Source organism: Notothenia rossii, assembly GCF_949606895.1.
Source record: "Notothenia rossii genome assembly, chromosome: 7".
Lineage (NCBI taxonomy): Eukaryota > Metazoa > Chordata > Actinopteri > Perciformes > Nototheniidae > Notothenia > Notothenia rossii.
In genome coordinates this window covers 17,865,153-17,881,248 of record NC_136905.1, presented here as the reverse complement: position 1 = coordinate 17,881,248, position 16,096 = coordinate 17,865,153, and the positions used below count along the sequence as shown (strand labels likewise).

The 16,096-nt window shown below is 41.5% G+C and overlaps 1 protein-coding gene across 1 annotated transcript in view; it reads left to right on the top strand.

Moving 5' to 3' along the window:
- The window catches only part of kcnn3 (potassium intermediate/small conductance calcium-activated channel, subfamily N, member 3), a 41,181-nt gene that overhangs the window by 19,067 nt on the left and 6,018 nt on the right, over positions 1-16,096 (top strand). Inside the window, 5 exon segments of the mRNA XM_079640146.1 lie at positions 215-511; positions 1,531-1,652; positions 3,892-4,033; positions 8,989-9,099; positions 15,340-15,467. Coding sequence (XP_079496272.1) covers positions 215-511; positions 1,531-1,652; positions 3,892-4,033; positions 8,989-9,099; positions 15,340-15,467 — 800 coding nt within the window.

The window sequence follows — 16,096 nt, the reverse complement described above, 5'->3', positions numbered from 1 at the left end:
TACTGATTGCATGGATGGTGTTTTACATCTCAGGAAAAGAAACATTTACTCTAAATTGCTGCTGGTTTGTTTAATCATCAAATCACTCAGCTGTTCTGACGAGTGGCCCGTTCCAGGAGAGGAGCATGATGAAAAGGTTGCATAGGGACGCAGTAAAAGAAAGTGCAACTCCTTCCCTCTTTAAACTCTCCTCGTGTCCTTCCTGTCCCTGCAGCTGTTCGTCATCGACAACGGAGCCGACGACTGGCGCATCGCCATGACGATGGAGAGGGTTCTGCTGATCTCTCTGGAGCTGCTGGTGTCCGCGGTGCATCCCGTGCCAGGAGACTTCAAGTTTCAGTGGCGGGCGCGGCTGGCCTTCTCGTACGCGCCGTCGCAGGCTGAGGCCGACCTGGACATGGTGCTGAGCGTGCCCATGTTCCTGCGCCTCTACCTCATCGCCAGAGTCATGCTCCTGCACAGCAAACTCTTCACCGATGCCTCCTCCAGGAGTATAGGCGCCCTAAATAAGGTGAGAAGGGTTTTGTGTGTGTGTGTATCTGCAGTACACATTGAAAGAGTGTCTGTCAAAGCTCTGACCAGAGAGAAGTAAAGGTATTAAGGTCAAGAGCGTTCTGCTCAGAATTAAATCTGTGACCGCCTTGTCCCTTTCATTCTTGTCCTCTAACTCTTTAACTCTCTCAAGTCCCTTCTGCCGCTTTGTCCTCCTAGTTACACGGTTTCTATTCATCTACCACTTCTAATGCCCTTCCTCGTCTCTGTCATTGTCGCACACGGAGACTTAGATGTAAGCTTTGGTGGATCTTTCATAATACAATATGAGACAGGACAGGAGCGTGAAATGAGAACAAGACACTGCGTATGCCTCAAATGGGGCATGAAAGAAAAGGAGTAGAGTTAGATTGCAATACGAGCGCGGAAAAATATGTACAAGCATTGAAATAAATGGTAGGTGCCATGTTTGTAATGACTATAAACGACAAGCGTTATTGTAAAATCAGGAAGTAGGGATGTAGCGTGTGGTGGAAGTATGCAAACTACAGGACACAGAGGAGGGGGATAGGAGATGGAGTAGATTTTATATTGGTAATTTAGCGTTATGAGAGCGTATCTGCGATGGCACTGTTCTGCCCCTTCAGGCTGTAGTGACAGGGAGTGGAGGTGAAGCTGCAGCCCTAATATGACAACTCATTTATCAGCTGCTTAACCCTTCATGGTCTCACCCATTGCTCTCAGATTATCCATCTGCCAGTAGCTGATAACAAATGAGCCACGGATAAATACTACACTGAAATAGGCCAATTACTCAAAGGCACTATATAGCTTGACCCGAGTCAGAGGGCGAGTCCTGATGATCTTGACTCCAATTACAGTGAAGATTCTCAGACTACTGCCGCTGTCAAACGCTACTCAGAAAACTCATTAGTAAAACATCAAGTCTGTGTGAAATACACATGGAAAACGTGTGTATTACAATGCCATTCATCAGCTCTGCTATACTGAGCGTTTGAACTTGTGTGTGTCTTGCAGGTGCATTTTAATACACGGTTTGTAATGAAAACCCTCATGACTATCTGCCCCGGGACGGTGCTGCTGGTCTTCAGCATCTCTCTGTGGATCATCGCTGCCTGGACCGTGCGAGTGTGTGAGAGGTCAGTCGCTAAGCTGCTCCGTTTGGGTGTGTTGTGTTTTAAATCACGCATTAGAGTGACAGACTGTGATTGGACTATGGATCCAACTGAGCAATACAATTCATTTGGCAGGAAATGTGATCTGGGACATGTGTGCAACATAATCCATCTTTAGACTTCAGTTTATGAGGCTTTCTCACCAGTTGTACAATTCATTTGATCCAGGCGATAGAGTTGTTACTTCGTTTGTCCATTTCCTCTCATAAATCCACAACATAATTGTCTGCTGTAAGACAACACTTTATTTTAAGCACTATCCAAATACGTAATTGTGTTGCAGCAAACTCTAATGCCCATATAAGGACATTTATTCTTTGATCATTTGTCAACCATACCTTCCCCTATGACGCAGTGTAACAGGTATGAATGAATGATTGGTAACACAGTGGAAAACATGCTGTATGTTATATTAACATATATGAGCCGAATGTGAGCATGTTCTTACTGTTTATTCATGTGTACAATCATCCACAGGCCGGTTTAAAACTTTTTATGAATGTGATGCCACATGGGAAATAGCATTTTGAAAAAATATTCTATAATACAGTAGTTTACAATTTGGGTAAAAGAGCTAGATGTCAAGGGGATTACCATTACTCAGATCTATTTCTCGGCAAGAAAATCTAAAAGCTTATTTCCCAAAAGGTGCATTAACTTAATGTGCAGTTACTACATTTCCCTCTCTGCTGCTGGCCTTGCCATCTAATTGGATGATGATTGCTAGGTTGTCAAGGAAAGTGAGAAAGTATTTAGTGATTACAAATTATTCGTTAACACATTAAATACGAATAAATATACATATGCATACCAAAACCTATATTTATATCATAATGACTGTTGTATTAATTATCAATCATTCATTCGTCATTTATATTTAGTAATTGATTATTTACTGCTTATAAATGCAAAATAAAGGGTTGAACCGAAATATTGAAATCCCTGTAATAAGTTGCATTGTATTTTAGTCATTCTTCCCGTGATATCCTGAAAGTTGTTTCTATGTACATAGGTAGACAAATATATTTTACTTAAATACTTAGTATAAATTGATAAAGGGGCCCTATTATGCTTTTTGGGGGTTTCCTTTTCCTGTAGTGTGTTATAAACGAATTTGTGCATATTAATAGTCTGCACAGGCTGAAATCCAGAGGAAGTTTCTCTCCCACACAACCCCCCCTCTACCTGAAACACCTTCATTGGACTCCATTGTTTAGTTCCATCACATAGTGACATCACTACGTAACACTCTGCTTTTATTGGCTAGTCCTCCAACACATTGTATGTGATAGGGAGCGAGACATCTCTATGCGGTTGACCAATCACAACACAGCCGGCCAGCTGCCCAATCAGAGCAGACTGGGCTCTGGTTTCAGACCGAGGGTGAAAAGAGATGCTTTAAACATTAAAGTATCTAAATATGTCAAAGTAGAGGCACTGAATAGACATTTGAACCTGAAAGTATGCGTAATAGGCGTAACTTTAACATAACATAACATGTTCAAATAGAATATCTGACAGTGTCCTCTCACTCTTATTTCAAACCACTTTTGAATTGTAAATGAAATTGTCTGCTCATATTTAAAGATTGATAATCTGATTATGTGAATGATGTTATTGATGTAACTTCAAGTGGAAAGCAAGTAGTGACCATCACTTTCAATGAGTTCAAACGCTTTTGGAGATAATCAAGGAAATATGGGAAAATGTCAGTTGGTTAATAAGCTTGATTAAATGAATCATTGCCCAGCTGCTGGGAAGCTATCATTCAAGTTTAATTGGCATTTCCTCTCTTATCCAAATAAAATTATCTAACTCAATTAAACTGCTTCAAACAAGGTGAAATCTGAGAGTTTGGAGTGTGTCACAAGGCTAGAATAGAGAAAATCTAGCTTAGAGCAAATGTTTCTCTTGTCAACAATCAGGACTACAATTAACAGGTCGTTTTTGTTGAATGGGTTTTGAGAAAACAACTTTGTTTCCGATGCGCACCAGGTTTAGTCGCTATGGCAACAGTGTTGTGCACAGGGCAGGAAGGATGGCGGAAAGAGATGCTGTTTATGTGTTTTTAGGTCACGTGTTTGAGGTTTGACGCCCACGTTAGCAGACAGGACCAGTGGGCCAGTCGTGTTGTTTGTTTATGTATTTATATTTCACTATTGACTGACTTTATTCTCTGAACACGGACGGTGATTCTTTTTAGGTACCATGACGCTCAGGATGTGACCAGTAACTTCCTGGGAGCCATGTGGCTTATCTCCATCACCTTCTTGTCCATCGGCTATGGAGATATGGTTCCTCACACTTACTGTGGCAAAGGAGTCTGTCTCCTCACAGGGATCATGGTGAGTACATTTCCTCCCTCCCTCCCTTCCTCCCTCTTGCTCTCCCTCCCTGAGGCGCTGTCCTTGCCTCGTTCAAAGGTCAGCAGATTAGAGAGCATGCTGTCATTTTCTAGAGAAATTCTGCCATTTGTGTAATTTGGGCAATCGCCTTTGAATTAGCCTGCATCTGTACTCGTGTGTGAGTGCTTGGGTGTGTAGGCACGCAAACAAGAGCCTGTTATGTGCGTGTGTGTGTGTGTGTGTGTGTGTGTGTGTGTGTGTGTGTGTGTGTGTGTGTGTGTGTGTGTGTGTGTGTGTGTGTGTGTGTGTGTGTGTGTGTGTGTGTGTGTGTGTGTGTGTGTGTGTGTGTGTGTGTGTGTGTGTGTGTGTGTGTGTGTCTTCATGCTATTGCCTGTCCTCATTGCATAATGAAGGTCCCACCTTTCAGTGTGCCATGTCCTCCCACTCTCTCTCTCTCTCTCTCTCTCTCTCTCTCTCTCTCTCCCTCTCTGTTTATCCCTCTCTCTCCCTCTTCCTCTCTGTCCGTCTCTCCTTCCCTGAGGCCATGTGTTTATTTCGATCTCATCCATCTGTTAGTATCAGTGTTCAAGCCGCCGACTACTCACTCTATTTGCATCCCTCACAGGTGTTCTTCCCTCTTAACCTTTTCTGTTTGTCTCTCCTGCTTTCTTTCTGTCTTTGTCTCCTTTCCTGTATATGTTTTAATTCAATGACCTTTTCTTCATTCTTCCTTGCAACCTTTTGTGTAAGCGAATACCAAGTTTTTAAATTGGTCAACTAATTTAATAATTTGAACATATCCTCATATTTCTACGTGGTCTCATGTTAAAACAACCTGCTCTAGATGCTTTGGAAATGATTGTCATTTCAAATGAAAGAATGCTAGATTTCTTTTTAATAGCTCCACAGCTAAATGTCAAGTAAAGTCTAATTTAATGTGCTTGTAATTACGGCGGCTTTGGCTGATTCTTAATAAGGTCAGGAAAGGAAAAAGAAAGAGCTAAAAAATGATGATGATAATATGTTACCTGGGATTCTTCCTCTCATAGGACACGGTGTGCCACATGTTTTATATTGCCAGTGGGGAGAGTACCGTGAGTAGTAGAAGACTGCGCAGCTAAAAAGATGAAATTCACTTCAGAGTGGGTGTCTGAGTTAGAGATAACGCCGTTTTTTTAAAATTAATTATGTAATTGTATAACTAATGTAACTTCTTTACTGGAGCATCCTTATGTGCCACGAAATCGCATACTTAAAAAAGAAGGTGAGAAAGACCTGGATGATACATTTGAAATGTATTTTTTCATTTACTAGATAATACCACGGCGGTCACTATTGTCCTTCTTTTTTTTTTAAACTGAGGAAATCATTGCATATAAGCTTTAACAATGCCAGCAGCAGATATGAGCATGTGGAGGCAATGTGCTCACACAAAAGAAGAACACTACTTAACATTTTAATAAGCACAGTGCTGCCATTAGTCAAGTTACATTAGATGTGATAATGTGACCACTATCACAGTGATGATAAGAAACACGCATTTTTTGTTATTGAAATAACAATATAAGCTGGTGAAACAGCATTTCTACATCAGCACATGCCTATTCTTAATGCACTTGTGCTGAGTGTATGATGTTATTCGTACCTGAAGTCAAGCAGCAACCAACATGCTTTAATATTGAAGATGTTGTATAAGAGCCTTTCAAATCTGTTCATAGACTGATGGATGAGGGTTGAAGAAAAATCAACAGAGCAATTAAAAAGGCCCTCGGCATAACTCTCAAATTAAAAAGTAAATCAATATTTTCCACTGCAAAAAAGCAACCTCACTTATTGTAAATATTAGTGCCGTTTGGACATGATTTCACGATAAGTAACAATAATATGCAGCGCTGGCTAGAACACATAGATCTCATTATTTTGGTGTCCATATTTCTCTCTATCTTTTTATAACATCCCCACAAATACTCAATGTGTTTGTCCAACTCCAGCTCCCCTACTTCCTATAATGTGAAGCCCATTAAATGTGCAAATAAACACACTCATACACAAAGACTCACACAAACAGACCCCCTTATTTGAAGGGTGAATCATCCAGTTTTAGAGTACAACTCTTTAATGTGAACACACACTCACAAAGACAAAACAGGGGGTGGATGTAGAACGTCCCGAGCCCACTGTTACGGACTGCATCCCCCACACAACTCTGACATAGAGCTTGACATTCACTTTTAGTGTAACTCCCACACACACTCTACTCTCCTGTCACACAAACACACTCTCGTTGCACTCTTCAGAGAGGCTTATTCTCGTTGATCACCAGAGGAGTAGTGAGGATGCAGGTAGAGGCTGAGGTTTGTGAGGAGACGTTTTTTAAAGTGGGTAAAAGGTCGAGGCCAGGGAACAGGATTTGATATGTCTCTTTAAAATAATAATTATTATTGTAATGAGTTTCTTTATAGGAAATTATTGCCGTAGTTACTATGACAACACATGAAGGAATATACCATCGCCAGAGGCTATCTGTGGGGGTGTGTGTGTGTGTGTGTGTGTGTGTGTGTGTGTGTGTGTGTGTGTGTGTGTGTGTGTGTGTGTGTGTGTGTGTGTGTGTGTGTGTGTGTGTGTGTGTGTGTGTGTGTGTGTGTGTGTGTGTGTGTGTGTGTGTGTGTGGTGTGTGTGTGGTAGGGTGGACATGCTGATGTTCTATACGGCAAAGGGTGTTTGTTGTTTTAATTACAACTCATATTGTATGTTACAGTTCATGTGTGTTTTTTTCCCACACCTATGTTGTTATGACACACTTATTGTAGTTATATGCAAATATAACTGTTTAATGTATTCATATATTGCTCACCAACTAGTGCTTGATGTTTAAACAGACATTTATATAGAAAACATTGTATTTTATAAAATATGTCTTCACATACAAAGCTTAGCTATAAATGTAAAATAAATTGTACCTTGAACTCTTAAAATTGTTTAATATCTGCATACTACAATATATTTATGAAACGTTTATATACTGGTTACAAAATGTGTCACTGTTTGCCATTGACTAAAGCCTCTTGATATAAGCCCTCTATAGTTATTGAAGGGCCATCAGGTTTAAGAGAGTGTAGTTGCCATTTCAAACACATGTTTGCTTCTGCCCGTCTCTTTAGTGTTTATGCTATGCACTCTAATTAAGGAAAATGTATTGTCACTTTTGGTTTGTTTTCCCCTCCTTCCTCTCTGTGTTCCTGCTGACCTGTTTGAGAAACTTCTTTCAACTGCATCAGGTTTATAGGGATGCTGTTTTTTTTTTTAGATGTTACACAGGAGCACAGATGGGTGATTCCTCCTTTTCTGACAGCGTAGATTGCTGCACTGTAGTTGAGGAAGCGAAGGAAACACCCGGGCGTATGAAACAAATCACAGCAGCCATCATCAGCCGTGTCACCCTGGAGATTGCACAGGGAACCCTGCTGAAATCAAATGGATGCAGGCATATACACAAACAAACTTACAAGCACACGCACACACACAGCCTGCCACAACAAACTAATCAGCACCCCGTTGTTTCTGACCGAGGAGGACAATTTCAAACGCACACTCGCACGCACAGTTGGATAAGTGCAGGCTGCCCAGCTCTTGTACATACTGTACTGTAGAAATCCATCCAGGGGTCTTTTCCCTGAAGCACCGGCATGTATGAATTTGCTCTAAGGGTTTTCCATCGGCGCTGTCATATTTTATTCATAGCTTTTGAATAAACACAAATAGAGCAGATGAGTGTATAGACGTGGGCACTAATGCCTGTTTGTGTGTTACATTTTACATTTTCCCAGCCAAAGTTATTTATGGCGAACCTGTCTTATCATTCAAAAGTATGCACGGTGAAGTCTTGGCTATTTCCGACACGCTTCAAAATGTTGTATGCCCCCTCACCCTCGCTCTCTAACTCACTACGTTTCCCTCCTTATCTCTTTTACTCTCTCTGCACACACTCTCAAGCAGGGAGGAAGAGCACTCATACATTTTCCTTAAACACTCTTAATCTTAATTCATTACTTATCAGGAGATATGTGACCCCATTAACATTGCCTTCTTCTCCGTCTTTCTCTCCTCTTATTCTCTGCACACACCCTCGCCTCGTGAACCGCACCCTCTCTCCAACCCCCTGGTTTGTCTTTCCTTCTCCACTTATATTTACTCTTGGCTCTTTTTCATCTTCACCTCCTTTTTTCCCTCTCTGATCCACCCCTTCAGAGGTACCTGTGAGCGCTCGACAGCCCCACTGAAAATAGTGTCTAATCTGAAAGTTAATTAAGTCTGTCTTCCTCCCCATGTTCCTGCTCCTCTTCTCCACCCAAGCATGTCTTTCTGGTTGAGGGACTGCTGTCACTCTCTCCCAGATGAATTTGCCATATGTCCCATGTGGATCGAGCTGGAATACTGACAAACCATTTGGTGTTTCATACTTTTTTACACTTCCTGCAGGCCTCGAGCCTCCAGTGACAGGAGAAGACCGACACCATGTCATTCAGATCGACAGCATCCAATTAAATGAAATTAGGTGGTGTCTATCCTTGATGTGTTTTTTTTTATCTAAAAGTAAGATATTTCTTAGCTCCATATAGAGGCGATATAGAAGGGATCTCACACCAGATGGATTGGAAATGAAAATAGACTTGGCTCGCCGATCAACATGAGGAAATGTGGATCTTGAACAGAGCCATCCCTCTTAAGCCTTGCCTTGCTCACATGCACTTCTCCTTCTGTCGCACGGCTCCCATTCTCATATTTGTCCTCGTTCCCTTCAATCAACTCGGCTAATTCCCCGGCCAAAAGCCACTGATTTACCAATTCCTCCTCTACTGACTGACTGAGTGCTCTCTTTTCTCCTCTCTCTCTCTCTCTCTCTCTCTCTCTCTCTCTCTCTCTCTCTCTCTTCTCTCTTTCTCTCTCTCTCTCAGGGTGCGGGCTGTACAGCTCTGGTGGTTGCCGTGGTAGCCAGGAAGCTGGAGCTCACCAAGGCCGAGAAACACGTGCACAACTTCATGATGGACACGCAACTCACCAAGAGGGTAGGCTTGTGTGTTGTGAATGAGAGCTATGATTGTCAAAGAAAGCACATGTTCTCTGCACACACCATGATTGGCACTCCAACAGCACTTTTGTTATTTTGTTACAGTTATTTTGTGAAATGGTCGTATGGCACACAGCCTACTATATTTTCAGATTTCTTCTGGGCTATAAGGAGGTTGAGAGCCCAGAGAAAAGGCTTGTTCTTCCCTCGCCCCTCTTCACCCTCCCAAATTGCTACACACCACTATCACTCTGTATTGGTGTGACAGATTGCCTTGTCATTTGAGTGAGTGAAGGCAATAAGAGGTCAACTCTTTCTCGCTCTCTGCTCCCTCACTCTCTCCATCTTCCCATTTCCAATTTTTTTTTCTCCCACTTGGCGATCCTTCCAGTAAATCCCCTTCTCTCTTATTTTTCTTTCTCTGTCATCTTCTCTCATCCTTTTTTCTCGTGCCCTTTCCTTCCAATAGTCCTTGCGCCCTCCGTGCCTCCTTCCTTCCCTCTGCTCCTTTTCAATTTTTCATACGGTTGAAGCCCAAGTTTTAAAAATAGCTCCCATATCAAATATGTAGGGTACATTATGGCAGCAGCGTATCTAGGATGTAGTTGACTGAACAGGGCAGATTTATCAATATTTTGAATAAGTGCAGGCAAAATATTTACAGAGAAGCTGAATGGGTTCTCTGTGGAGGCTCCTCTCCCCTGAACGCCTGCAGCCTCTGGGCAGGTCAACCAGAGTGTGTTTTCACAAGACGTTTAACACCTGGTTGTGGTTGTGTGGTTGTGTGTGTGTGTCTGTGTGTATTTGCATTTACTTACAGTGTGGAATGCAGCTGACCTCCTGATGAAACTGTTCCCAACTTTAACCCCCATTTTAAATTCATTTTAAACAGCATTGATCTTTTAAGGTGGATAGTGTTACAAAATCATTTATGTAAGTACAAATTGAGTTCTTTTTTTTATTTAATCAATGTTAGCAATTGTGGGTCAGTCCATCAACCACTTTGGTGGTGAACCGACAGAATATCTCATCAATTATTACTGGCCATGAGAGTGATGATATTCGATGTTCAGACAATTAGACCTATGACTTTGGAGATTCCTCGACATTTCTTCCACAATCATCAACTGGAAATATTTGGCCCCTCGTGTTTGGTTTGAATCTGCCCTCGTGCCATTGATACAAATGGAAACGTTATACCACTCATGGTGTTTTAGTTAGCCAGTAACCAGTACAACTGGTTGGTTGGAGTTGTGTTATTGTAGCTGGTTGGTGTGACTGTAAATATTGGCAAGATCAGCAGACTCTGATTTTATTTTTTTATTTCTATTATTATTATAGATCTTTGTTGAACAAAGACCATACATAACAATACATTAAATAACATTTATACATAACAACATATGTGAATATATCTTAAATCAAATATTTATTCATGTTATCAAATTAGCTACCCTGCAATCTTTTCCACATGCCCCGGGCAAATGTCGATTGCTCATGAAGTTTTTCATATTTAAAATGGAAAATAATGTCATGTATCTCTCTTTATGTGATTGCATTGATATGTATTGCATAAATATAGATCAAACTGATGGAGATCACCCCGTAGATAAAGACCATACATTTTAAAGTGTATGTCCTCCTCAATCTAGTAAAGTAAAGTACTATATTTTAACAAAGCCAGTAATGATGTTGGGGAGGCGCCAAACAGCAGTTCTATACAACACAATGCAGCATGCTGCTTGATGACATTTCCTTCAAAGGGTCTTTGGTTTATGTGGTGGTAATCGTCTTCTGCGCTCTATTACTGAGAGAGCAAAGATTGAAGCTGTTGTATGCTCATTGATCTACATGGCTGGGGCCATTCTCTGCCATATCGTCGTAACAAGAGAATACAATCACTCATGGCTTCATAATGAATAATGCAAGGATTGACTTTACATCCTGCTGTCATCGTATGTGCACACACACACACACACACACACACACACACACACACACACACACACACACACACACACACACACACACAAAAGCACACCCACTGTTTTGTACTTGGGTGAAATGGTGTTTCCTTCCCTTTGAAGGATTACCAAGAATGTCAATTAAATGTCAATCAGTGTAGCTTATTACCAGTGGCCCCCTGTTGATTGTAATATCTGTGTTTAATTTACAAGACTGAAATCTTGTGTGGTGCAGAAGACCTTACAGCCTTATCAAGGAAGATGATGTGCTTTGAAAACATTGATCAAAGTTCAATGCACAGGGTTCATTTTAATGCAGTGATCAATTATTACGATTAATTAATTTTTGTATTACATAACAGTAAACATTGCCGCCATGTCGACAATGTGAGTGAGGTTGTACGCACTCATGTTTTATGTCTTTACTTGTTGTCTTGATGCAGAGTGTTAAAGCGCCTTCACAGGCTTCCGCTCGGGTTGCAGCGGTGTACAGTGGCTCCACGGTATTGGTTAATTCAGAGCACTGCTGAAAGTCCATCTGGTCAGAACATCGCTCTAACGTTCACCGAGCACTCTCAACACGGAGAAACAGGACACACTTACTGTAGGTGCTATGTCAGTTAAGTGTTGTGTCCTTCTTTTTTTCAAGGCACTTTTGAATGCCATCCATTGAAGCAATCGGCTGTGACCGTGTAAATATGGCTGTTTCTGAGGTCACTATTTCTGTTTCAAGCTTCTTCTTTTTTTAAGTCTCGGACGGTTAAAGAAATTGTACTCATTTCTTTACATTTGCGCTCGGAAAGTGTCTTCAGCCTTCACTCTGAACGATTGGTTAAATCAGAGCACTTTTAGAAGTCCCTGTGGCATATTCAGAGCTTCACCCTTTCTGAATATTCAGAGTGCACTTTGGGCTCCGGCCAAGAAGGAGGTGCTGCAGCGCCTTCCAATGTTTACACCACTAGCCAAATGGGAGCAATCTAACCCCCAAAGATTTCTACTAAGCTATCTTTCACTCCACTTACAGTAGTAAAAATAACTCCTCTTCCCACAGCCATACATATGCAAAGCCAGATGAATCATTATTAGTGTGGATGTATTGTGACGGCAACTAAAATAAATGTGACACTCAGTAAACGCATTTACACGTCCCTCTGATGTTCTTTAAACCAGATGAACATGAGCGTCCTCTAGCTTTAAATGCAGCCCTGTCTAGACCTGACCTCATTCAGGAGACAAAAATACACATATATATAGCCAGTGGAGGAAGCTAATTGTTATTTCAATTTCACTAATTTGTTTGTGTTGTGTTTGTGTGTATTTGTGGAGCATGTTTGAGCGTGAATCTTGCTCGGTAGAGGAAGGTTAAAGCAGATAGGGCCACGGGTCGCAGATGAGGTGGGAGGCTGTTTCCAAGGTAATTAGTTTGTTTGTTTGTTTTCTGCTCTCCTAGAGAACACCATTGAATCTCTAGCACCACAGCACCTAATTATGAATTACATACATACCACAGTTCATCAAGGCTCTCCTGGGTTGAAGGGGTCAGGCGCCTCGGCTTTTCCCCTGATGTTTGTCTAGAGCTAGATAAATACTTGGGATTTTATGAGAGATCTTCAGAATTGGTTGGGCAGGAGCTGTGTCACTTTGTGTCTGCAGCAAATGCCGTTACTTCAAATAAATCTTCAGTGTCTGCCAATGAAGTTCCAGCTCCCCTGTCTTCCATCACAACAGCAAATTAATGGAAAACAATCCAGGATGTTCTTTCCTTTTCAGTATAAGTAACAATGGTAGAGACCAGTTTTAATTTCCATATATCTTTGTGGTATCTTCATTTTTGGGCCCATTTTTATTAGAGAAAGAAAAATGTGATTATTCTTATTTTCAGTATTTGTGTCTGTGATGACATATCCTAAAATATTTGTATTTGTACTGATTGATTTATGCTCAACAATATGTCATCGACCATCCAACATGCTGAGATGTGGGAACCCCTTGTTTCAACATATTTCTCAACATATTTTTCTTGTACCTGCCATAAGGTGTGCCACGTAGGGGGGCAACCACAACAGATCTTTGAACCAAACCAGCCATATGGTGCCAACATGCAGACCCAAGAACACACCATATGCTCCACATATAGCTGCTGCTGCCGTCGTTTGGTTTCTTGTGGAGTATTCTTAGCGGCTTACATGTTTCTGTAAATGGAGTGGCCTCAGTTTCTACTATTACTCCCAGGAGGAGGGAGAAAGAGAAGTAAAGAGGGCAGTGGGGAGAATTAACCATATAATCAAATCTGGGCAATATTATCAGTGCCTGTCATTTGCATGCAGAGCAGTCTGCAGGTTTTAAATGAAGGGTGAGGCTTTAGCATCAGCTAATTAAATGGCCTGAAACAGTGCAACAGCATGCTGGACAGGTGTTTGAAGTGTGTGTGAACACTTCCACAGCGGGCCGGCCGGAGCGATACACAATGCCATTATTCATCATATTTCACTCACTCTGCAATGATTAATGAGCTGATAAATAGGATTTGACATATCAATTTTCCTATTGACCTGTAGATATGAGGAGTGTTAAATGTGCTCTTCAGTAACCAACCACGCACAAGATAATTAAAGATAAGACAATCTTATTCAGCAAATATCCAGTTGTGATTTAGCATTTTATGTTAAAACACTATCTTAAAAAAATACAATGCTACCATAAAGAAATTAGAAGATGATGTTGATGTATATAGCCTTGGGCCCATTACCAAGATGATGCCTCTTCTGGATCTTTGCAGCTCTGTCAGGGTCTGTCGTTGCTACATGGATGGGAGCGCTGTAATCCTATTGATACACTGTGAGACGAGGCTCAGAGGGAGGAACATGGGATAGCCGGCTTTAAATCATACAGCAGACCTAGATTTACATTCAAATCACATTAGTCATGGCCTGTGAACTGAACATACATTATCTTTAAATTAGTGGGGTTTATTAACATAAAAATTGCCAATCTTATATGTAAACAAGCCGTTATAAGTTGAAGATAGTGAGTGTTTTGACTGTCATCAAAAGTGATACGTGACCCAATCTCCCAGAGTATGTTGGATTAGCTGGTTTCGGTTTGACTTCCTCCGTCATTGAAAACACATCTGCAAGACATGGCCTCCTACTCTCTTCATCTGTGGCCAATAGTGTGTTTGTCTAGATGTGTTTATGTGTGGGCGTGTATGTGTGCGAGCAGTCCTTGACTGCGGTGGATAGGGGCTGATTAGCCAAGCTGCCGGGGTCTTTTGTGCTCCTCGGACGGGGGTATAATTGTTCTTTGTTCAGTGCTCGGCATCCCTTTGAAGTCTCTCATTCATGTTATGTCCTTACAGATTCCCTCTCTCTTCTCAATGGTATCCACCCGCGTAAAAAAAATGTCTGTGTGTCAGAACCCCTGTGTTTTAATAACATAGCAACGTACAGAGATATTCAGAATGTGAACATTACAACAGATATGGATAAAAATGTATGTTACTGAATCCTTATTCTAGTCCAAATTGACCTGAAGCCTAAACTCTGACATTTTGAACAAGTCTTTTATTAAATCACATCAATCTTACATTAAGATGGTCCGTATAACCTTATAATAATCTTGTTATTATTTCTGATGGCTGTTAGGCTTGACCATGAGTAAGCATCATTACGTAGGCTATTTCTCTATTATGTCTCTACTGCAGGGATGGGGATTGCCTTTGACAGCTCGTTTAAGAGCAGCAACTCATTATGCCATTGTTTCTTTCAGTTGCTGTCATAATTAAATGGAAGATCACTGGTTTTAATGTGCATTGACACTGTAGTGCATTACTTCTAACCAGCTGAGATGATGCAGCCCATTTGAGTTAGTCTAACATATTATGTGGCGTATAGACAGATCAAGAGGGGAGAGAAGTGTGTGAGGGGGAGACTCCTGTTGGTTCTCATTGCCTAAACTCCCAAAGGAGAGAGCTGTTTATGCGTGCATTGGCAAGGAAGCCAGTGTGTAAACAGAGACACAGAGAGAAGGAGGGAAGACTCCAAGAAGAAAATTTTTTTTAATATGTAATAATATTATTTAATATTTCACAGGCAGACAATGGAGAATACAGTGGGCCCTGTTCTCTTGTACAATAGCTACAAACCTGTTTGAAGGAGAAAGCTTTGGTTCCCAGGTTTGCTTAGCCACTGGGCAAACCTGTTGCCTGCTTCTGTTGCCAAGGGCAACCTGTTGCTAACAATGTGTGTGTCTGTATGTTTATTGTCTGCGAGCAGATAAAGAATGCAGCGGCCAACGTGCTGAGGGAAACCTGGCTCATCTACAAATCTACCAAGCTGATGAAGAAGATCGACCACTCCAGAGTCCGCAAACATCAGCGGAAGTTCCTCCAGGCCATACATCAGTAAGAGCACACCTTACATCCACCACACATCCACCACACACACACACACACACACACACACACACACACACACACACACACACACACACACACACACACACACACACACACATACACACACACACACACACACACACACACACACACATACACACACACACACACACACACACACACACATCTGTGCTGCTGAGCTGATGACTCCTTTGAAATCATCTGTACTTTTTATCCACCTACAAGTTGAATGAATGAATCCCTTCACACACACACAAACACACACACACACACACACACACACACACACACGCACGCACACACACACACACACACACACACACACACACACACACACACACACACACACACACACACACACACACACACACAATGAATCATCATCTACGAAAGGTCAGGTTCATTCTATGCAGGTATAGTTGTGGATAATCGATGCATTGTGTACGATTCGAAACCCTCTTATCGTCATATCATCGCTACTTAGAGATGTTGTTATAGAAACAAATTAATGCTGCAGAACTTAATTGTGTGTTGTAATTCTTCCTTCCTTGTAGTTGTTTTTCTGAAAGGCCACAAGGGTAGTTGTTAGAGCCACAATGAAGTCAGGGTTATTA